Consider the following 23,947-nt stretch of genomic DNA (forward strand, 5'->3'; position numbering starts at 1 on the left):
GAGAGAGCACTGAAACAGCTGGAGCACGAGGGAGAGCCGAGAGAGCACAGGGCGGGAAAGAGGGAAACGCCCCAGAAGGCAGTGCAAGGGAGGAAGACCGCCCCAGAAGGCAGTGGGCTTTTGGCGCCCTGCCTCGAGAGGTTCTTTCTGACGCTTCGGACGCAATCTCGAGCCAGTGCGAGGTGGGGAGGAGGGGAGGGGGGAGAGTCAGAGCCTCGCTGCGCTCCAGCAAGAGGCTGCCGCGTGCCACCTCGGGCACGCGTGCGCAAGGTTCGCCATCACGGGTCTAGTACAAGTAAAGGTCACTGCTCCCAACTAGCTAACATGGAGCACAAGAGTGTGATCTTGCAAAGGCAGTTTCATAGGGAAGAAACAGTCAGGCTTAGCCCTTGGGGCTGATGTCAGTTCACTGTATTATTTTTTAATTTATATTTTAGATTTTCTAGGCTGCCTCTTCCCCGGAGGGCTCCAGGTGGGTTTCACAACATGGTCTGTTGCTGTCAACAGCAACTCAAACGACATCACTTAAACATATTAAAACGCCAGCAGCAAAGTTACATACAATTTAAAACAATTCAAACAGTTTAAAACAGTTCAAACAGGCGCTCGCTCCTAAGGCTAAAAAGCAAGGAAAAAAGATAAAAGAAGAAAGGCAGGGAACAGGGCGGCCCAGATGGAATCACAGCAGGCCTGACCAAGATGACAGGAGGAGTGGAAATTGGCAGAACTTCAGTGGGGGGGGCAGTAGAGCCAAGGCCAGCCTCTCCAAAGGCCCGGTGGAATAGTTCTGTCTTTACAGGCCCCAAGGAATCCTCACCAAGATCCCGCAGGGCCCGGACTGAGGGAGGTAGGGCATTCCACCAGGCAGGGGCCAGAGCCGTAAAGGCCCTGGGTCCGGTCAGTGCCAGCCGCATCATCAAGGGGCTAGGGCTCACCAGTAATTCCACCACCAGTAATTCCGGCCATTATGTCAGAAGACCTTCGGCAAAACATTTTTGCAAAAAACTCCACCATCCTGGAAGCCTGGCATCAGTCTGTAGACTGTTCAGCACCGGTTCCCTAGGGTGAAACACTTGGTCCCCTTGTGTTAAAATTCCAAAGTTAAGAGGGGTGACAAGGAGGAGAAGTATAATAATCTCTCATCCTCTCCCCACTCTATGGATATGGCTGCAGTTCAACAGTGAAACTGCAACTCAAGCAGTTAATGGCAAAAAAAACCCCAACTGAGGATCAGATCGTGATGGGCAACTACATTAAGCCAAGTTACATCATGCATTGCCAAAGTCACTGAGCAAGGGAGTCTTTACCTTTTCTTAATGTAGTAACCAGTCCCCACATCTATAAGCACCTGGTTAACGCCAGAGAGCTTTCCAGGAACATACATTCAGAAGGGTGAGAGTTAAGGGGAATGCACAAGTACCAGAGAGAAGCCAAAATGGGAAGAATTGCGTTTCTGACTCAAGGACAAAGTATTCTGCCAACTGCAGTTGAGCTATGGGAGTAGCAGGAACAGATGGTCATTAAAAAAAAAACCCAAAATCACCCACAGTTCCATAAAGCATCATAATTAAGTGTTGTTGAGCTGCCCAATAATGCCTTGTAAACGCATAGATTCGCCCCAGAGAAGACTTTTGCATAATAAAATGTCCTCTACTGTACACGCATCCTTTCAATTGTAGGGAAAATGAAAAATATGTTTCTAGCCCCTGAAGGTCAGAATAAAGTAAGTGTGGAGGCTCAGAAAAACATGGCCACACGCAGTTGCAGAATGGCCATCTTGGCTCCCGTAATCTTTTCACTAGATTCCAGCTCTTGCTCTAAACTCCTCGATTTCTGGAACATCCTCCCCTCCCCCCACCACCAAAACCCCACTTCTGGGGAAAAAAGTCATACAACATCCATGCTGAGCAATTCATATGGCAAAAGGAGGCAAAAACACAACAGGGAAAAAGACTATGAGCTACAGTAACATGCGAAAGGCAGTTTTTTCAAATGCAAAAAATCCCCATGCTTTTGAAAACCTTCCTCACACACTGCAAGCATTGACTAATACTGGTCAGCTAATTCCTGTTGTGTTTAAATCAACGCTAGCAGAGCTAAAGTAGCCCTCCGTGAGCTGCCTAACGCTCTCCCTCTCCGCCTGGAAAAATCGATTTTTTAACTGCTACAGCTTCCTGCCCTCCCGCCCCCCAACTTGAGGGGGGGGAATACAAAGACGACAGGGGATGAGCCTTGGGGATGGTTTCCAACCAACTCTGGGCTGGATATGAACTCCAGTATCAAGTTGACAAAGAGACTTTGACTCAGTGGTGGCGGTTTGGCACTCCAGATAGTGGACTGGCTAATTCCCATCAGCCCCGGCCAGCATTGGCCAATGCTGGCAGGGGCTGATGGGAATTGTAGTCCATGAACATCTGGAGTGCCAAAGGTCTGCCACCACTGCCTAACTGAAGGGAGAAATTCAGCATGGCTAAATGTACAGCTCTCTCTTTCATCACACTGCCCCCTTGTGGCAAGGATACAGAACTGGAGAGTGGGACCAGCAGCTCTTTTCCTATTGGGACAGAAAGGGTCTCCGTTACACATAAGTATTGTACTCTTTATTATTCCTGTTATTGTACACCATTATTCCTTACACACAAGCTCAGGCCTGTCTCTCTTTAACAAAGGTTTAAGCAGAACTTTTTTTCACTGCCTTTCCATTACAGCCTCAACTGCCCATTTCACACACATAAAGGGGGCAAGACCTTTGTTTCTCCTGGCTCTTGGCAGTCTCTGCACACACACTCACCGCAAAAGGTGTTTATGGTGGTAAGTGTTCAAGGCGCAAGGAGTTAGACAGTGTGTTTGCAGGTGGATTTTACCATGCGTGAAATGGTAAAATCTACTTGCAAACGAGAAGCCAAGTGCATTGAAAGGGCATAGTTCAGCATGTGTGAAAAGATAGGTGCCTTCACCCTTGCTGAGCCTGCAAGTGCTTTTGGAAGTTGAAGAAGGGGTCTAAGGCAATAATGGCAAAATGCTTGCTGCCAAGGGCAGAAGTGGTGCTTAATCCTGACTGATATATATGTTTCTGAAATAAACTTCTGATTTCATGAAACATTCAGGAAGAAAAGTTGAAATGGCTGCTTTTTGTGGGGGATTAGGAAAACTTTTATTGCCTCAGCTTGGTAGGTGTTTATCCAGTGGAAATAAAATGGCTACTGTCTACAAGACTTTGTGGGATCATTAGTACTCTGACGGGAAATCCAGTTGGAAGCCAATGCTAGGGTATTCACAAGCCTTCTGTACAATGGATCTGGAGGAGCAGCAGTGGCGTAGTGATTAAGAGCAGGTGTACTCTAATCTGGAGGAACCGGGTTTGATTCCCTGCTTTTCCACCTGAGCTGTGGAGGCTTATCTGGAGAATTCAGATTAGCCTGTGTGCTCCAACACACGCCAGCTGGGTGACCTTGGGCTAGTCACAGCTCTTCAGAGCTCTCTCAGCCCCACCCACCACAGGGTGTTTGTTGTGAGGGGGAAAGGAGTTTGTAAGCCCCCTTTGAGTCTCCTGTAGGTAAAGAAAGGGGGATATAAATCCAACTCTTCTTCTTCTTCAAGGGGTGGGTGTGGGTGTGCGAGAGCAAGCGAGAGAGAGAGAGCTGCTAGTTAATTCCCAATGTGGAAGCTGCAAGAATGGTTTTCCCTGGCTGAGACTATTGGAGTATCAACCCTTTTGTCCCCTCATCTCTTCTCATACTTACTTTCAGTTCTTATAGCAAGGGTCCCCTTTTCTTTCAGGTGGTGGAGCCACTATTGGGGCAAAGTAGTTTCAAGCACCCCCCCCCCCTTTAAAAAATAATAGAAACCAGCTAAAAAATCAGGTGCCCACCATCCTTTAAGCTGTGGCTACTGCATGTCCTTGCCAGAACCCTAAACCCTAAGGGCCATCTGTCATTGGCAAGGCAGGAACACACAATCAAAGCACTCCTGGACAGATGGCCATCCAGCCTGTTTAAAAAACTCCAAAGAAGGAGAGACCTACACCACACTCCACTTCTACACATGTGCCAAGTCCAAAAAATAGTCAGAAAGAAGGTTAAACTATCACTCATGAAAGACCCAGTCATTCATACATGTTCATTATTAGACTTTGACGTTTTATCTTTTCATTGCTGCATCCTACTTTGATTTCCTGTTTTTGGAACACAGGCACACATTCAGGCTATCCATTTTAAATATTAAAAAGTCATCACTTGCCTTCATTGCTTTTATTCAGTACAGCCAAACAGTCCTTTGCTTCCACGTATTTTGTCTGTACCACCTTTAGTTGTGCAATTGAGGAAGAAAGGAACTCCACTTCCTGCAGAGAGGTGTACAAAATCCACAGCTTCAGCCTGCATCATACCAGGGATTCTGAATCACTGCCGGGTAGCCTGGCTGATACCAAGGGGCACTATGACACATGTTCTACAGGAAATCCTACTAGATTTCATTAAAAAGCACTGACAACTTTGTATGAAGCCATGATCAGTTACATGACAAGAAAGCAGACAGAGCTATCGGGTTGCAAACTGCGGCAATATCAAGATTTATAAGTGGGAAGATCTGAGTGAAGTGGAATGATTCTAATGGGAGTAGAATCTGAAGGTACCTTACCTTCCCATAGCATCACAAACCCAGCCAAGATCACAATGGCAAAAAAGAACAAACACCAAGATCTAATCAAAAGCATGCATTTACTTTGTAAGGTTGTGGTGGTTGGGGCATGAAGTGTTTAAACCCCTGATATGGGAGAACTGAATCTCTACAGGGCTGCCGTGGGGCAAATATTCACCCTTCTCACACATACACTTTTTTAAAAATCTTCCTTTGAGGGGAGAATCAGACCCTGCAATGTAATGGATGGAATGTGTAAACAGGATGAAATTCAATCAGGAAAACTCCCCAACATAGAGAAATAGCAATGTCACATTTCAGGCTGTCATAGGCACATAAGGTTTTCCCTGCTAAAACTTCTTAACATAACAGAAGATGCCTTGCAAATTATGGGCAGGGCCTGGTTATGTCTTTTGGAGGGGGGGGGGGTACAGGGAACACCCAACAATCAAAGGTTTTGCCTGGTTGTACCTAGTACAGTTGGGCAGAATCTAACAAAACCAGTGAGGGGGACAACAGGAGAAGACCTTTGGCAAAGCATGGAACAGCCACCCCTGCCAGAACTCCTCTTGTGTAGAGAAAGCCTCAGGTTCAGTCCCCACCATTACCCCTCAAAGGGCCCCAGGTGCTGGGAACAACCTGTCTCTGGCTCAGACCCTGAAGAGCTGCTACAGTAGAGCACACAATGGACCATTAACCTGAGGCAGTGTCTTAAATCCTGTTCACACGTTACAGTAACGCTCATCCTGTATGTGCCTACACCTGTTTGCAAGAAACAGTCGATGTGCGCTCACTCTACAAATGAAAAAGGATGAATGCAGGATTTTCTAGCATAAGCATAAGCATTTTTATTGTCATTGTGCACGCACAACGAAATTTACAGCAGCATTCCTCGATGCACACAATTTCAGACTCATACATCATCCTCACTTTCCCCTTCCTCCACCCATCCCTACACAGCCCCAAATACATCAATATGAAGCACGTTCCGCTGCAGATGCATTTGCAGGAAACGTGAGGATTGCTCGACAAGGGGATAAAGAGCAATCACGTGTACCCTGCACGCCATTTGACGCGTGCGTTTCCTGCAACGTGTGAACCGGGTCAGCTCGCACTCTGCATGCAGCTATTACAGTTTAATCCCAGCAACCTCCTTTTGGAAAGACGGCTGAATGTTCAGCTTCTCCCTCGTGTTTGTGAGATAGTGGAGGCTGGAAACCCCCAGAAACTTCAGACTGGGCGAGCAGACGAGGGTCTCCAGACTCCCCATCCTCACGGGGCAGGTCGCGGTTTATTACACCGGTGGAAACCGGAAAGAGGGAGGGGCGAGAGGGTCCTTCTCTCTCACCTGGTCCAGCTGGCTCTTCAGCACCTCCAGCTGCGGCAAGGACAGCTCCGAGATGTTGACTTGCTGCGCCATCTTGACGGAGACGGAAAACAGAGGCTCTTCCTTCGCCGCCAAAGTGGGCTGCACTGGTACCCGCTCTAGGCAGAGAAGTCTATGGTCAATCCGCCAAATGGCGCGCGGACGACGCTCCTCCAACTCCCCTGGGTGGGAGGGGACCAGAGCTCGGCAGCGCTTTAAAAAAAGAGTTAGATAAGCAAAGTGAGCGGCTGACCACTTCCGGTTGTCAAAGTGCAAAGTGGTGAGCGGCCGGCCGCTTCCGGTTGTCAAGATGCTTGCTCTAACGGCAGAGAAGCTCTATGGTCAATCCGCCAAATGGCGCGCAGGACGACGCTCCTCCAACTCCCCTGGGTGGGGAGGGACCAGGCTCAGCGCTAAAAAAAAGAGTTAGATAAGCAAAAGTGGTGAGCGGCTGACCACTTCCGGTTGTCAAAGTGCTTGCTCTAGGCAGAGAAGTCTATGGTCAATCCGCCAAATGGCGTGCGGACGACGCTTCTCCAACTCCCCTGGGTGGGAGGGACCAGGCTCGCGCGCTAAAGAGTTAGATAAGCAGAAGTGGTGAGCGGCTGACCACTTCCGGTTGCGATCGGCAGCCTCCGTAGGAAGTGCCGCCGACGTAGGAAGTTATTTCAGGCTGAACGGGAGGCTTTTGCTTGAGTGACAGCACTTACCAATAATCATATCCCGGGTTGCCCGCGCACGTAAATTGAATTTTATTTAGTTTTTTTTTACAAATGCAGATTTTTTTTGCTTTTTTTCCCGATGCAATCAGCTTCACAAATTTATTCAAATATATATTCAGTTACTCTGCGCTCTATTCTGGATCCATACAAGAAACCTTGAAATCCTCCAGAAAAACCATTTATTTTCCCTTCTTTTCCCCTCCCCCGCTTAAAAACCCCCACTAGCCTGAGTTTAAAAGAACCCCAAAACTGGCATGCTTAATCCTAACCCTAATTTATTGTTTTTATTTAATTTATTCAATCTGGCAGGGGCTGATGGGAATTGTAGTCCATAACATCTGGAGTGCCAAAGGTTCGCAACCACGGGATTAGAGGGTTAAGGTTAGCGGTAAGGGTTAGGGTTAGGGTTAAGACAAGAGCAAAGGCTCGGGCTTTCCTTAGTGTTACGTTAAGTTCTAGGGCACAGCACGAGATTAGGGCTAAGGTCAGTTTCAGGTTTTCAGGTTTTGTTACACTTTTGGGAACAATTTGTGACTGAATAAATTAAATAAAAATAATAAGTCAGCGATAGGGTTGGAGTAAGGGTTAGGGTTAAAGTAAGAGCAGGGGCTCGGGCTTCCCTTAGTGTTACATTGAGGTCTAGAGTTAGGGTTATGGCAAGAGCAAGGGCTCAGGTTTCTCTAAGTGTTACATTGAGTTCTAGGGCGCAGTGCGAGAATTGGGCTACGGTCAGTTTCTTGTGTTGGGATTTTGTTACAATTTTTGGAACAATTTGTGACTGAATAAATTAAAGAAAAATAATAAGTTAGGGTTAGGGTTAAGGCCAGAGTAGGGGCTGAGGCTTCCCTTAGTGTTACATTGAGTTCTAGAGTGCAGTACGTGAATAGGGCTATGGTCAGTTAGGGTTAGAGGGTTAGTGTTAGGGGTTAGGGGTGAGTGCTAGTGTTAGGGTAAGGGTTCAAGCATGTAACACGTTAGCCCCCTCGTGACGGCCACAGTCAAACGCGGCCATGGTTCCCCTTCCTGCCACCATTCCCTCCCCCACCGGGTGCGCTCCCAACTGTCCGAAAAGCACCTCCATATCTGATGATCCGTGGGGTCCCCTTCTCCTGCCGCCTCACTCTGCATTGCTCCCCAGTTAGTGGCCACAAAGTTGCACAAAAACCACAGGTGACTGTCCAACACCCCGAGCCCTCCCCGGCTCTCCTGCCTTTGTGTAACCATTCGAGCCAAAGGGAAGCTCACCATCCCGAAGAGCCACCTATAAAACTTCCTATCCACCTCAGCCACTACCTTAGCCAGAGCAGGGGTACACGGAGGCCAGGTAGTTCCCAGCCGATATACAATATGTCAAGAAGTACACCTTCTGCCCGGTTATCATCCTCCATCCTTCCACTTTTCTAACCTCTTTAACATTTTCTGTTGCCATTGTACCCAATTCTCCTTCCAATGATCTTTGTTGAGATGGAAGCCTATCCCCAAGATATTCACTCCCTCAACCACCTCCTCCCAAGTCGTTTCCCCTTCATTTGACTTTCCTGGGTCCTCAGGTCCCATTTGGCATTGCGTCATTGAGCAAACAGATTTTCTCCTCCCGACCATCCAATTTAAACAACTTGTTCTTATCTTTATTAATCTCTGCCCCCGAGGCCTGTTGGTAACTAATCAGGTGTTCCTTCACCCTTTTCAAATCGTTTTCCCCTTCCAACCACACATAAGCGTCGTCGGCATGCGCCATGCTCACCAGTCTGAATTCGGGAAGGTCGGGTGAACTGAGGCCCCTTACTATAACATTAAGGCAATTTTTTTTAAAGCAAGCATTTGGGCAATGTGTTCCTCCTACCTCTTTTCCATCCAAGGAATACCAGCCAACTGACTGAATGTAAAGCAATATTTCACTTCCAATTAAGAGTGAAGCGAAAAGAGAGAGATGGTAACTGAGTACTTGGGAGGTAGAGCCAAAAGAGAAGGTAATCAGCCAAAAAGGTAAAGATGGGCCGTTGAACACGACAGGAATTCTGCCAGGGGGAGAGAGGAGTCAGCTTTGTCCAGCTTCATTCATACTTGGGAGTGGGGGCTGAGTACATTAGAGCAACCCAATGGAAATAAGCTGTTGGATTTTCCCACTCCTGTTGCCCTCTTTGCTCAGTGGGTGGGATCCAAAAAATTTTAGTAACAGGTTCCCATGGTGGAGGGATTCAAACAGTGGCGTAGCGCCAATGGGGCTGGACAGGGCACGGCGGGGGCGTGGCCGGGCATTCCAGGGGTGGGGCATTAATAATTTCTCTGTTACTGTAAAAAACTCTTGCTGTATAAAAAAAAGTTCCTAATTTCCAGCTGGTATCTTTCTGTCCTTAATTTAAACTCATTATAGCAAGTCCTATCGTCTACTGCCAACAGCAACAACTACTTCTCCTCTAATTGACTGCCTGTCAAATACTTTCAAATACTTAATTTTGTTTCTAGAAATCAAAAGAAGGAGACTTTCCTTAAACAAGGAACTTTACCATATTTCTAAAACATGTTTTCAAAACAGCCCAGCAGGGAGAATTACCCCGTTTTCTACCTTCGCTAACCAGCCACATAGGAAACAACAGGACTTTATGATTTTTGGACCTAATGGAATTTCTAATGGAAAAGCGGATCCTATTAGTAACCCCCTCTTGGCACACACAAATAATTAGTAACCCACTCTCGGGAACTGGTGAGAACCTGCTGGATCCCACCTCTGCCTTTGCTGTTCCATTCTCCACACAATGCCATGGCAACATTTTATTTGCCCCAGAGAAAAATGAAAAAGATCTTGTGGGCACTTTTGGCTGCCAAAGGCGGTGGAGTGAGCCAAAAAAAATGGCTGCTGTAGCTTGCATTCAGTGACACAGTGAAGATCAATATATCAGCGAAGGATTTCACAGATGGAATCGACCGCAGGCGTGGGCGAAACATTCAGAGTTAAATGTATTGTTGAAGGCTTTCACAGCCGGATTCAACTGGTTCTGGTGGCTGTGTGGCCGTGGTCAGGTGGATCTTGTTCCTAAAGTTTCGCCTGCATCTGTGGCTGGCATCTTCAGAGGTGAATCACAGAGGGAAGTCTGTAACAGACCAAGGCCACACAGCCCGGAAAACCCACCAGAACCAATTCAGAGTTAAAATCACCAGACCGCCACCATGCAACCTGGCAAACCCACAACAGACCACAAAGAAGAAGAAGAAGAAGAGTTTGGATTTATATCCCCCTTTTCTCTCCTGCAGGAGACTCAAAGGGGCTTACAATCTCCTTTCCCTTCCCCCCTCACAACAAACACCCTGTGAGGTAGGTGGGGCTGAGAGAGCTCCGAGAAGCTGTGACTAGCCCAAGGTCACCCAGCTGGCGTGTGTGGGAGTGTACAGGCTAATCTGAATTCTCCAGATAAGCCTCATTGTGCTATGATCATTGTGCTATGATGGCCATTGCTACCAAAGCAATGTTTTTAAAATACCTGCACCGCCAATCAGATTTTCAATGGCTAATCAGAAGTCTTGTTGGACAAAGGCTCCACCTACTTTATAAAAACACTTGGCAGACACAAGGGATAATATTTATGGGCACTTTGGTGCCCCTGCTGTTGAAAAGCTGATCCTGGCCTGACCTTTAAACCCTTTTCATTGGCAAATAAGCACCAGTCAGTTGAGATTTATGCCAGGAATACTAATGACTGCAATAGTTATAATTAAAAAGCCCTTTCTTCAGTCTCTATGAATGGAATATATAAAACTAAAGGAACTACTGATATTTCATTGTCTGGAGGTGGAATTTCCTGGTTATTTTGCTGCCATTTCCCCTTGTTTCTGGGATTTAAAAAAGACAGCCAGTATTGAGAAATTTAAAAATGTAGAACTTTTGTATAAAGTATTGTCGAAGGCTTTCACGGCTGGAATCACTGGGGTGCTGTGTGGTTTCCGGGCTGTATGGCCGTGTTCTAGCAGCATTCTCTCCTGACGTTTCGCCTGCATCTGTGGCTGGCATCTTCAGAGAATCCTCGGAAGATGCCAGCCACAGATGCAGGTGAAACGTCAGGAGAGAATGCTGCTAGAACACGGCCATACAGCCCGGAAACCACACAGCACCCCAACTTTTGTATAGCTGGTATTGGATGCCCTATTCACTCCTCCCCACCCCCAAGGCAGAAACAAGGGAGTTCATGGTCTTTAAAACTCAGAGCCTATCTTGTGTGACAAATATTGAAGGTGAAGGGATTTTAAACATTTCAAAACAGCAATGCCACTGGAACTCTCCAGCACAGATATTATTCCTAGTATAATAGCTATCCATAGTGTTGTACAAGCAGACCCCATGGATCCCACCCGATTAAGTGACCACATGTGAGACAGAGAGTCGAGGTATATCACAGCTTTATTGCTAAAGCAAGGAAATTAGATACAAAGGACCAACATGCTAAAACACAACATATAAATCCTTCTTTTATAACCCCCGCTGTAAGGATGCATTTAAAAAGATAGTAAAAGGCTGAAATCCATGACACTGAATGTATTTGCGTCTGTTACTACAGACTAACCCACCTGCAAGAATGCATTTTAAAAGACAGATGCTTAAATTATTTGTATTGGTGCAATTTATAATGTTTCCTTAGCAGTTCTTTCCTTTTACTTTCTTTAAATAGTTTTTTTAATTAAAAAAAACTGGCTTTTTAAAAAGGAAAACTAACGTTAACCCATTTCAAAAGGTAATTCCAGGCAGTGCCTGCCAATCACTGAGTTCTCGACCATTCTAGATCATTCTAGATCATTGCATGCAAATCCTTTGAGCTGCTTCTCAGGAATGCAAACGCCAAGTCGCGCCCAAGACTTGACCCCTTTTTTGCAAGTCGGTCGCCCGAGCGGAAGTGGCGAGTTTATGCCTATATTTTTAAAGCGCTCAAGGGCTGACATCAGGCCGGCCGGACCGGAAAAACAAACAAACCCGGCAACAGCAACCATAGAGAAACGGAGCACAGAGCCCTACTTCCGGCTGATCGCCGCCATTTGCGGGCCGGGTGCCGCTCTACCCCCAAATCTCTATGGGTCCTCCTGCATGGGGTGTTCTTTTGTCTAGCATTAGAAATAAAGTGGCTTTTCTTTAGTTTGTATTGATGCTTATATGTAAAACAGACTCCTTTGTTCTGAGGTTGGATTTATAATTCAAAAAGGCAGTTTTGGGATTGGGGTTGGCAACTCTGGGTTGGCACATTCCTGGAGATTTTCAGACTGGGGGTGAGGAGGGGACTCAATAGACCACAATGCCCTCCCCTCCAAAGCAGCAATTTCCTCCGGGGGAACTGATCTCTGTCGTGTGGGTGACAGTAATAATTCTGGGTGATCTCCAGGCTTCACCTGGAGGTTGGCAACCCTATGAAGAAGAAAAAAGAAAAAGAGTAGGAGTAGGAGTAGTTTGGATTTATATCCCCCCTTTCTCTCCTGTAGGAGACTCAAAGGGGCTGACAATCTCCCTGCCCTTCCCCCCTCACAACAAACACCCTGTGAGGTGGGTGGGGCTGAGAGAGCTCGGAAGAACTGTGACTAGCCCAAGGTCACCCAGCTGGCATGTGTGGGAATGCACTCTTTGCACTGAATTCCCCAGATAAACCTCCACAGCTCAAGCGCCAGAGCAGGAATCAAACTCAGTTCCTCCAGATTAGAATGCACCTGCTCTTAACCACTACGCCACTGCTGCTCCATATTTGTGTGCGCATGGTTCTACGCAGCTACAGCTTGTGTTAACTAACTGTGTCTTTGGCTGGAGGAGGTTAAGTGGATATACAGTGTGTCGAATTTGACAGTGGCTGGATGATTTATAAAGTTATCAACTCCACCTTAGGAAACTCAGAGTGACTTGGGAGTGGAGACTGGGGAGGTCAGGGTTTGGGAAGGGGAAGCACCTTGGGGAGTATAATATTATAAAGTCCCTCCTCCAAAGCAATAGTTTTCTTCAGGAGAACAGATCTCTGCAGTCAGAAGATGAGTTTCCATTCCAGGAGCACCACCTGGATCTAGTGACCAGGCAACTCAGTTTTCACATTCACAGTCAACTTTACACTTGCTAACTTTTGCGTGGCTTGCATTTATGAACTGCATTTCCTCCTTCAGAATTTTTTTTTTTTTTTGCTGAAGTTGCACATTTTCTTTTATTACAATCCTAGGACTTCTTGATCACTTCAGGACAAAGTTCGTCTCTCCCTGGAAGAAAACAAACGTGACCGGAGACCATGGAGACAATCACTGGATCTGTCACACCCTGTGTGTGATAGCCCCTTTGAGTCTCCTTGCAGGAGGGAGAGGTGGGGTATAAATCCAAAACTTCTCTTCTTCTAACCACTACGCCATGCTGAGCGTGTTGCGTCCACGCACCCATACCTAAGGTCTCAGCTTGCAAAGTTCCCAGCTCACTTTACATTGGCCCACCATGGATTTCCATTATCAAACAGCTTCAGCAACTAAGCGGCTCCAAACTCATCTGTTTATAACAGTTATTATTCCAGCGATCTGGTTTCTCCTGGCTTGGACTGTCCCTCCTGCCCGCCAAGATGTACCTGGCTCAACAGGCCCCCAGTGAAGTCAAAGGTGGCTGCCCCATTGATCCTGCCCCGCTGCTCCCTCCTGTTCCAGAGGGTTTGCGGTCCCAGGGTGTCCTGGCTGCCACATCGCCTTCGCCCCCAGCCACTGGTCGGGAATGTGGTAGGGTGGTCAAATCTAGATTGGCAGATTCCTTAGGTTTCATCTGGGGGCGCCACCAGGCCATCCCTACTTTCCACCCTCTAGTCCACCGCCAGTGTGGGCGTTTTTGCTCTTGTGATAACAGGCGCGCGGGGGTGGGGGGGGTCTTCCCAGTGGTGGGATCCAAAAATTTTAATAACAGTGGTAGGTTTCAAACAGTGGTGCTGCCGCGCACGCGGACCTCCAGTCCCTATCGGGCAGGGAGGTTGCTTTAGTAACCCCTTCTCGGCACTCAGAAAAAAAATTAGTAACCACTTCTAGAGAAGCGGTGAGAACTGGTTGGATCCCACCTCTAGGTCTTCCTCCAAAGCATCCATTTTCTCCAAGGGAATTGATTTGTGTAATCTTGGGATGAGCTGTAATTGCAAGAGATCCCTAAATCACCCTAGGTCAGTAGTGGCGAACCTATGGCACGGGTGCCAGAGGTGGCACTCAGAGCCCTCTCTGTGGGCACGCACAAACAGAGTGCCCCCCCCCCCCCAATCTAGGCTGGCCTGGGCTGCTGGGCTTGATTATTAGCATTAAACCTAAGACCTAGTTTTGGGGAAGCAGTGTAGGCAACCCTGTTAAACCCCACTGATTTTCATGCGAAGAACTAAAGCAGGATCCTTTACCTGGGAGTAAGCTCAGTTGCTGGCAATGGGGCTTGCTTCTGAGTAAACCCTCCTAGGGTCATGATTCACCCATTGGAAGAGTTGCACGGTTGCTTCACAGCAAAGCCACCGACTACCACCAAGCTTACTCCTGAGTAATGCACACCTCGGAGTCAACCGTTTTTTCTAAACTAAAACCTCAGTATTCGGGTTAAATTGCCGTGTTGGCACTTTGCGATAAATAAGTGGGTTTTGGGTTGCAATTTTGGGCACTCGGTCTCGAAAAGATTCACCATCACTGCCCTAGGTGGATGCATCTGGTATCTAGGGTTGCCAGACCAGGTAACTCTTGGAGATTTGGGGACAGAACCTGTGGAAGACAATACCAGAGAGCCCACCCTCCAACGCATCCATTTTCTGTAGCGGAAGTGAGTACTACTGCTGGGTTGGTGCCGAGCGGTCGCTCTTCGTTGAGCTCCTCCACCTTTTAAAGATAAGTTTTAAATTTCTCCTACCCTTTGTAGTTTTATCTCTTAGCATTTAGCACTTTCTTTTAAATTAGAGCTTTCTGTTGCAATTTTGTTGTTGAGCCCACCCTCCAACGCATCCATTTTCTGTAGCGGAAGTGATCTCTGTAGCCTGGAGATAATCCAAGGGATCCCAAAATCCCACTTGAAGGCTGGCACCCCTGCTGAGGAAGGGGCGTGCCCCTGATATCTAGGGTTGCCAGATCAATAGAGGAAGATTTGCTGCAATCCTTAAAAACCTGGCACGTGGCTGAACAAACTGCAATCACCAACCGACTGGGCCAAGTCAGAGATAAGTTGCTGGAATCTAACGAGGTCTGCTTAAATCTGGATTTGCTCCAATTGTTGGACTGTGACTGTAACCCCCATGCCCAGAATGGGTTGAACCAGTAAGGGGGTGGAGACTCAGAGCAGCAGAAAGGCTGCAGAGCTCTTTGGAGAAGACAAGGCTACCAGACTCGGACCTTGATTTCTATCAGCCCTTAACACCTTGTTAAGGGTTTCTTTTTGTGGTGGTAATGGGTGAGAGTTCTCCTGGAAACCTTCATCATGTTGCATCCTGTTCATCAAGCCCTTGGAGTCTTCAGGAGCCAACCCACTTGCAAAGAAGAATTGGACTTGGCAGTATCAGTAGACTGTAACTAGAAGGACTTGAAATGCAAACCTGAACAGGACCTTGAATTGTAATGTTAAATGTTGGTGTTTAATGTTATTTGTAAAGAGAAGTAAACTGTTTTGTTTAAATGTGGTTCTTTGCAACTCCTTCCAAGTACTGCCCCACAGAACCCACAAGCTGAGGTTACATGACCACACTGTACCTCCTCTCGCAAGGGGAAGGGTCTAAGAGCTGAGACCCGCAGCACTACCAAAGCTAGGAATTATCATGCCAAGGGTTGCCAGATCCACGCGAGGAAACTCCTGGAGATGGGGTGGGGGGTGGGGGGTGGAAGCTGGGGAGGGCAGGGCATCAGTAGGGCACCCACTCTCCAACGCATCCCTTTTCTCCAGGGGAACAGATCTCTGTAGTCTGCAGACGAGCTGCATTTCTGGGGATCCCCAGGTCCCCCCCCCCTGGAGGCTGGAATCCCTACTGGCAAGGGCAACTCGACTTCGCCCCTGCAAAACGGTGCAACGCAGCAGCAGCTGCATAGAAGCCTTTGCAGGCCCCCCCCCGCCCCGGCTGCACCGAATTAATCCCACCACCTGCTTTCCCCGGGGCTGCGAGGCTTTTGCAAACAGCTGACCCCCCCCAGGCCCAGCTGTTGCAATGCCCGGGCAACTTCCGGCCCACCCCCCAGATGCGTGCGTGCCTGGGATTGGGCGCCGCCTGGTTCCCCCCCCCCCCAATCCTTCAGGGTCCTCGGGGCGGAGCATGGCCGGCCGCCTCCTATTTCCGCTGGTGGACGCGGAGGCGCGCGGTAGTTTCTGCCCGGGAGGCTGGTAAGCGGCGGCGGCGGCGCCCCTGGTCGGGCGGGTGGGGGGTGCAGCGGGGCGCTTAGCAGCAGCAGCCCTAGGATCGCTTCTCTCTTCCTGGCCTACGTCTGGAGAGGCGTTCACGTGTCGGCAGATTCCTGGGTGGGGTGTGGCTGGGGTGGCAGCATTCCCGTTGCACCCGTTTTCCCAGGCTGGGAACACGTGTCCTGATGTTTCATCTTGCTGGGGAGGGTCCCCAGCTCCAAGCTGGGACGGTCCCGGGGATTTGGGTGCGGGGCTTGGGAAGGGTGCTGCAGTGGGGTGCAATGCCCTAGAGCAGTGATGGCGAACCTTTTCGAGACCGAGTGCCCAAATTGCAACCCAAAACCCACTTATTTATTGCAAAGGGCCAACCCGGCAATTTAATACTGAGGTTTTAGTTTAGAAAAAAAAAACGGTTGCTGGCTCCGAGGCGTGCGTTACTCAGGAGTAAGCTTGGTGGAAGTCGGTGGCTTTGCTTTGAAGCAACCGGGCAACTCTTCCAAAGGGTGAATCACGACCCTAGGAGGGTTGACTCAGAAGCAAGCCCCATTGCCAGCAACCGAGCTTACTCCCAGGTAAAGGATCGCGCTTTAGTTCTTCGCATGAAAATCAGTGGGGTTTAACAGCGCTTAACAGGGTTCCCTACACTGCTTCCCCAAAACTAGGTCTTAGGTTTAATGCTAATAATCGAGCCCAGCGGCCCAGGCCAGCCGAGATGTGTGGGGGAGGGGGGGCGACTCTGTTTGCGCGTACCCACGGAGAGGGCTCTGAGTGCCACCTCTGGCACCCGCGCCATAGGTTCGCTACCACTGCCCTAGAGCCCACCTGGCATTTTCTCCTGTCGTCTGGTGAGCTGCAATGTATTTATTTTTAATTGACTTTAGCTTTGCACTGATTTCCCTTTCATGCAATAATACAATAATTATTATCATGGTATATCATAATAAAAGATAAAACAATCTTAAAGCCATAATAAAGACAGCTTTAAGAAACTACCCTCAACCTAACCCGCCTAAAGATTCATCATCGACCGTCCCCCATAATGCCCCCCCCCCTCCCAGCACATTTCAGAACTGGGGCTAACCCAGTAGAGCACTGGTGCAGTGATCAACTAAGTAAGAAAGCCTGGGATCCCCAGACCTCCACTCTTGGTGTCTTTCTGCTTATACGTGGGGGGGACTTGGGGTGGAACCTGCTCCGTTCCCCATGTGCAAACCTGTGGGGCTGGTGTGGGCTTTGCCCCATCAGTGGCGTACCTAGGCAAACTGGAGCCCTGGGCAAAACCTCAGTTTCATGCCCCCCCCCCACACAAAAACAACCTTTATTAGGCATTGAAAGAATAAAAGAAAGAAATAAAGAAAACAAGCATTGGCAGGAAGGGGGTGGATTTAAAAGGAGAATCTGGGGAAATTTAGGGTGTGCCTGCTGTCAGGGGTGCAATTATTAAGATAGCAGCACCAAAATTTCACAGTATCTTCATGAGCCCCTACTGATGATACCAGCCATGTTTGGTGAAGTTTGGTTGAGGGGGTTCAAAGTTATGGACCCCCAAAGGTGTAGCCCCCATCTCCTATTAGCTCCCATTTGAAACAATGGGGGATGGGGACACACCCTATGGGAGTCCATAACTTTGGACCCCCTAAACCAAACCTTACCAAACTTGGGTGATATCATCAGGATAGTCTCCTGAAAAATCCCTGAAATTTTGGTGCTGCTAGCCTAAAAACTGTGCCTCCTGCAGGCCAAAAACAGAAAAAACACTGAAAATTCAAAAAAAATCCCATCTGCATTTTTGGTGCCCCCCACAAGGTGGCGCCCTGGGCAACTGCCCACTTTGCCCAATGGGAGGAACGCCTCTGTGCCCCATGCAGTCCTGTGGTCCTCTCCAGGGTAGGTCAGGCCCCACAAGTGTGCTGGGGCTCTCAGGTGGGGCAGGGGGCGGAGGAACAATCAGGTGAGCCAACTGTGGAAGGGCCCTGTGGCCAAGTCACGATTGGCGTTTGCCAAATGCCTATGAAATCGCGCCTGTTGCACCGTCATGCTCTGTTTGCAACTGTTAAAAGGTGAAGCCTCAAACTCAAATCGGGTGTTACCTGATATGGGTTTCCAGCCTTTTGTTTGGAGGAGGAGAAACCAGCGGGGACTCGCTTAGCAGGCCGGCCCTGAAAATGACAGGAAGCTTAGAAATGGGCCCCACTGCAAATACCCTGAGAGTCAACTATGGGGCTTTTATGTCTAACTGTGGGCTTGCCTTGTTTGAGGCTGAGGAGAAACTTAAGCTGGAGTGTTCAAAGCATGCAGAAACATGTTGTGCTGTAGGTCAGACTCCTTTGTAGTCCAGAGCTGCACTAATAACTGTTGGGTTGTGAAACACCGGTGTGTGTGTGTGGAATTGACACAAAGCATGCTTTTGAATCATGTGGGCCTATTGTGTGGGTTGCATTAGCAGCAAACTGAATTTGGAGGGTTGCACTAGCAGCAAACTGAATTTGCATTTATAATACCTTTATTGGCATACTATACGAATTAATATCCATGCATTAGTAGCAATTGCCTTGGTTACTTTGATGGTTGCGTTCCGGATGTGGGGGGTTGCTTCCTTTCCTTCATTCCCTCCTGGCTGCATTGAACGTGGCCCTTCACGGAGTCAACAGTTGCAGAGGTTTTTCCCCTCTGCCTCGCCTCTGGTGTTTTCTTATGGAAAACGGAGGGTGGGAGTAAGGAAAACCAAACAACCACGACTCTGGGTTGCTTCAAGATCCTATGTGCTGCCTTCGCGGTGGAATGAGAAACCTTGTGGGACTGTTGCAAAAAACCTTTAATGCCCTGGCAGTTCATGTGCGTGCTCTGTGCTCTTCCACATGTCTGCATAGGCTTGGTAATTATTTAACAAAATAGAAGAGGAACTCTCTCGCTCTTGCTGAAACTCAGTTCTTCTGAGGAGTCTCTTCCGGGCAGGTGTCTCTGCAGGTTGTGTCTGCTGCTCTTCCTGTCAGTGCAACCTCATGGTGGTGGTGGATACTCTTCTCCAATTTAAGCAAAAGACCACTGCATAGGTTCTGCACAGAGCAGTTGAACAGTGGTTAAGGCTGCAGTCCAGACGACACATTCGTAGGCGAAGTCCCATTGAGTAGGATTCTGAAGAATCTGCTTAGAATTGCTCTCCGTATCTTTTTATCCCCCCTGCCCCTTGGGCTCATTCCGCACATGCAGAATAATGCACTTTCAAACTGCTTTCAGTGCTCTTTGAAGCTGTGCGGAACGGCAAAATCCACTTGCAAACAGTAGTGAAAGTGGTTTGAAAATGCACTATTTTGCGTGTGCGGAAGGGGCCCTAGTTTTTCTTGCATGCACCTTTAGACCTTTTTTTTAAAAACACACACCCTATATCCTGTTTATTCTCCCTGTTTTCTGTTGTCCCGAGGACTTCTGTCTGTGTGAAACCGGACTCCCAACCTACAGTTCTGTTGGGGCGGGCTCCGTTCACAACAACTGGAATTGCAGCGCAAGCTTGCACATGTTTTCCTAGAAGTGCTTCTACCTCTGGCTCTTGGGTGACGCTTAAATTGAAACCAAAGGATAAGTGTGTCTCTTATGTAAAAAGGGGAAATGACCTGCCCTCAATACCTTGAGAACGGGCTGGTTGATAAATGAAGGCAGAGGCCCTTGCTGAGTTGTGGCTGCCCTTTTTTCTAGAGCAGGGGTCTGCAACCTGCGGCTCTCCAGATGTTCATAAACTACAATTCCCATCAGCGCCTGCCAGCATGGCCAATTGGCCATGCTGGCAGGGGCTGATGGGAATTGTAGTTTATGAACATCTGGAGAGCCGCAGGTTGCAGACCCCTGTTCTAGAGGAAAGAGCAGGTCTTGCATCTGGTGATTGCTTTCCTCATTTGTGAGGAGTAGGTAATTAATGAGGGGTAGGCTTATAAGTAGGGCAGGCTGGAGATCTATTACAGCTGATCTCCAGGTGACTGAGATCAGTTCACCTGCAGAAAATGACCACTTCCCAGGCCTCACCCTAAAACAGGGGTCCCCAAACTACGGCCCGGGGGCCAAATCAGGCCCCCGGAAGACATTTATCCGGCCCGCTGGGCAGAAGCGGATCTCCCCCTTCTCTATCTCCTTTTCCCCAGGTTTACAAACAGCATTAAGCGCGGGCGACTCGCTGCTCATTCCAAGCGGCCGGAGGGGACCGTACCAATGCAGCAAGCGGGGGAGAGAGAAAGGCGGCGGAGCTTCAGGGCCGGATTGGAGGGGGACCGCGGGGGTGGGGGGTTCGGCCAGGGGCGGGTCGAGGGCGGATGGATGGCGCCCCCCCCCCCCGCGGGCGGCACTTGGTTTGGCCCCCGGCTGGGTTTCTAAGTCATGCGTGAACTGGCCCCCTGTTTAAAAAGTTTGGGGACCCCTGCCCTAAAACCTCCAAGTATCTCCCAGCCTGGAGCTCACAACGTTGTTTAAGGTACATCCTTCACGATAGGTGGTGGCGAACCTTTGGCACTCCAGATGTTATGGACTACAGTTCCCACCAGCCCCTGCCAGCATGGCCAATGGATGGGAATTGTCGTCCATAACATCTGGAGTGCCAAAGGTTCACCCCCACGGCAACCCTCTGCAGCTTTTTAGCTCCATGCCAACACTTTGGATTGGATCTAGAAACAATCCGGAAGCCAATGAAATTCTCTGAAGGGGGGGCGGGGTTCTCTGCAGTCAATCCTGGTTAGCATCTTGGTGCTATATCTTCATAAGTCACTTGTGCCTTTGGCCTGGCGAGGGTGGCATTTTGCAAACCATACAAAGTGATCAATTAAAATAGCTTTCCCGGCTTGTATGTGTACAGCAGGGGTCCCCAAACTTTTTAAACAGGGGGCCAGTTCACTGTCCCTCAGACTGTTGGAGGGCCGGACTAAAAAAAAACTATGAACAAATTCCTATGCACAAATGATTGTAAAATGTTTGATTTCACCTTTCACCCTTTCTGACATGGGCTATTTTTAGAACAGTGACCAAAGTATGTCAAGTACAGGGTGGGCTCCAAATATTGTTGGGGAAGCTGTGGAATACCTTCCCCTGTAAAAAAAAAAAGCAGAACTTTCCCAATGAAGCATTCCATCTAACCCAGGATCAGGTATCTTCCTGGGTTCTTTCCTCCCTAGCAGCCAGCGAAGACCGCCAGCCTGGCTGATGCCAATGGGAGTGGAGGCGGAACAGAAAGTCTGAGAGCAACACATGGAGGGTTAGCCGAGAGGGAAGGGCGGAAGCAGGCGCTGCTAATGTAAGGTTTCCAACTCTGGGTCAGAAAATTAATGGAGATTTGGGGGGTGCTATCATGTAACTGCAATCAACGGCCGCTAGCCGGGTTCCTTCCTCTCCCTCGAGCCCCCCACTGCACATGAATCGGAGCTATCACGCCATACCTGGCAGGCCGGATAAATGCCTTCAGGGGGCCACATTTGGCCCCCGGGCCGTAGTTTGGGGACCCCTGCTGTTAAGTGTGAAGAAGGGTGTTGGATGTGGCTTGTGTTTCCGTGGTGACCAACTGGTGGTCAGCAGTGAGCATCAGGTGTGTGAGATGACCAGTTTGCCTGGGTGGAGCCAGCCACACCCAGGAACGTAGAAGTCTTCCTCAAAAGGGTGTGTACTCGTCTTCTCTCTGATGTCAAGTGGGCACGTGTGCCTGAGGTCTTTGGAACATTATGGAGGTTTTTTTCTTTTCCTCTGCTATCAGTTTTTGAGCAGGTTTGCGATGAGTCTTTGTGGGGCCCGCGTCAGTTGAATAAATAACCTTTTCCTTCCCTAAAACCACGTGGTGCGGATAATAGGAGAACCGGCCTCTTCTTCTGACCCCAGTGCTGAGTCGCTGGAGGAAAGGAGTGAAGGTTCTGACCGTATTGAAACAAGGGGGCTAGTGAGGTTTCAATGAGTTGTGAGTCCCATTTCTCCCCGCTGAGATGTTCTTGCACATCTTGCCTAAAGTTTAAGGCACCCCACCCTACAGCAGGAAGTGATCGAGAGAGAGGCCTTGAAGTCAAAATGTTTTAGCAGAAGGCTTTAGGTTACTGCAAGGGGACCAGGTGGTCACTTTAGCAGAAGCTTCTGGATTCATACTGCAAGGATGACTTTGCGTTTCAAATGTTGTAATCAAATACCTTTTCTTCCCGGCAGCCAAGATAATTTGCATCTCCCCGTGAATCTCCCACCTTTTCTCGGACTGTACTTTGTTTGAAGAATTCTACCATGAGTCTCCAGTGGGCAGCTGTGGCTACTTTCCTCTACGCTGAGGTCATCTTGGTCTTTCTGCTGTGCATTCCCTTTATCTCGGCAACAAGGTGAGGTGGTGTAGTGTGAGCTGAAAGCCTGACGGGATGGTTTGGTAGCCGTCACAGGCACTGCGCCTTGCCTCTGTTCCTCCAGAAGAAAAAAGAGTTTGGATTTATACTTCACCTTTCTCTCCTGCAAGGAGACTCAAGGTGGCCTGCAAGCTCCTTTCCCTTCCTCTCCCCACAACTTGTGAGGTGGGTGGGGCTGAGAGAAATTCTGAGGAGAACTCGGGGGGCTAGTCCAAGGTCACCTGGCAGGCGTGCAGGGAGCGCAGAAACCCATCTGGTTCTGCCTTATCGCTTCCACTACTCAGGTGGAGGAGTGGGGAATCAAACCCGGTTCTCCAGATTAGAATCCAGCTCCAGATTAGAATCCAGCTGATAGATGGATAGCAGTGGCGTAGGAGGTTAAGAGCTCATGTATCTAATCTGGAGGAACCGGGTTTGATTTCCCGCTCTGCCGCCTGAGCTGTGGAGGTTCATCTGGGGAATTCAGATTAGCCTGTATACTCTCACACTCGCCAGCTGGGTGACCTTGGGCTAGTCACAGCTTCTAGGAGCTCTCTCAGCCCCACCTACCTCACAGGGTGTTTGTTGTGAGGGGGAAGGGCAAGGAGATTGTAAGCCCCTTTGAGTCTCCGGCAGGAGAGAAAGGGGGATATAAATCCAAACTCTTCTTCTTCTTCTACACCACGCTGGCTCCAGGTTGTCACATAGGGGATGGTTCAGTTAAAATATTGGATTAAGGAGACTTGGCCTTGCCTACCCCGCTGTACAGTTGTGAGGAAGAAATGGTGGTGGTGGTGGGGAGAAACGGTGCATGCCTCACACCCAGAACTACTATGAAGGGCAGGGTAAAAATGTGATAGATGGATAGATGAAAAGATCGAGAGTAATTAAAAAACTAATAAAAGGCGGTGCCCTTTGATGCTGGGTCACTTCCAGGAACTGGAATTAACGAGCAGGCGTCCTTGTGGGTGAGAGGGAAGCAGGGGAAGAGTCAGCTGGGCTTTTTGAGTTGCCTAAAAAGTTTGTTAGGAAGGAACCAACATGTGCCAAAACTCAGAGGCCAGAGTCAGGAACCCCTTCGTCCAAAGGCATGTGGCGCAATATCTCTGCCAGCACAATAATATTGCACGAAGCTGAACACTGGAGTCTGGGTGAATTGTCTCTTTGTCTAATCCAGAAGTCCCCAGTCTTTCTGAACCTGTGGGCCCCTACAGGGATTCTGCCACAGGGTGGTAGACGCGGCCGCAGAATGGCTTCCAGCAGGAGGCGGAGCCAACTACAAAATGGCTGACATTTACCTTCAGTCACACAGTGCTCTGTGGGGGCAGCTGCTGCTGAAGCAGTGCTTTAAAAAAAATTAGCACAGCCAATCAGAAGCCCTACTGCCATGTACTGACAGGCGCCAGGCTGCCCTTGGGTGTCCCATTGGAGACACCTGGGCTGTTTTCTTATAATCCTTTGAATGAAATGTGAACAAAATGCAAAGCTGATTTAGAACACGTTTCTGTGATTGCGACATGTGGCCGCGGGTGGCTAACTCATTGGCCCTCCAGATGTTATATGGACT

General features: G+C 48.8%; 2 protein-coding genes across 2 annotated transcripts in view; both read right to left on the reverse strand.

Moving 5' to 3' along the window:
• BCAP31 (B cell receptor associated protein 31) overlaps nt 1-23,947 on the reverse strand; it is an 88,000-nt gene that overhangs the window by 55,873 nt on the left and 8,180 nt on the right. The gene's annotated exons all lie outside the window — the stretch shown is intronic.
• LOC125429312 (prefoldin subunit 5-like) lies at nt 1,304-6,192 on the reverse strand. The gene is made up of 4 exons (XM_048490327.1): nt 5,987-6,192; nt 4,240-4,342; nt 2,524-2,554; nt 1,304-1,385 (listed from the first exon to the last, which is right to left on the reverse strand). Exons 1-4 carry the CDS (start codon nt 6,056-6,058, stop codon nt 1,304-1,306), a joined length of 288 nt encoding a protein of 95 aa, XP_048346284.1. The 5' UTR covers nt 6,059-6,192.

The sequence above is a fragment of the Sphaerodactylus townsendi genome, linkage group LG03 (assembly GCF_021028975.2).
Source record: "Sphaerodactylus townsendi isolate TG3544 linkage group LG03, MPM_Stown_v2.3, whole genome shotgun sequence".
Taxonomy (NCBI): Eukaryota; Metazoa; Chordata; class Lepidosauria; order Squamata; family Sphaerodactylidae; genus Sphaerodactylus; species Sphaerodactylus townsendi.

Excerpts from the sequence above, each read along its gene's own strand:
- LOC125429312 (XM_048490327.1), bottom strand. The coding sequence starts at position 6,058 with ATGGCGCAGCAAGTCAACATCTCGGAGCTGTCCTTGCCGCAGCTGGAG. Across the intron at positions 2,555-4,239 it reads ACTGAATAAAAGCAATGAAG|GAAAAGAGCTGCTGGTCCCA; the intron begins GCAAGTGATGAC and ends CTGTCCCAATAG. Across the intron at positions 1,386-2,523 it reads CTGGTCCCACTCTCCAGTTC|AATGTATGTTCCTGGAAAGC; the intron begins TGTATCCTTGCC and ends CTCACCCTTCTG.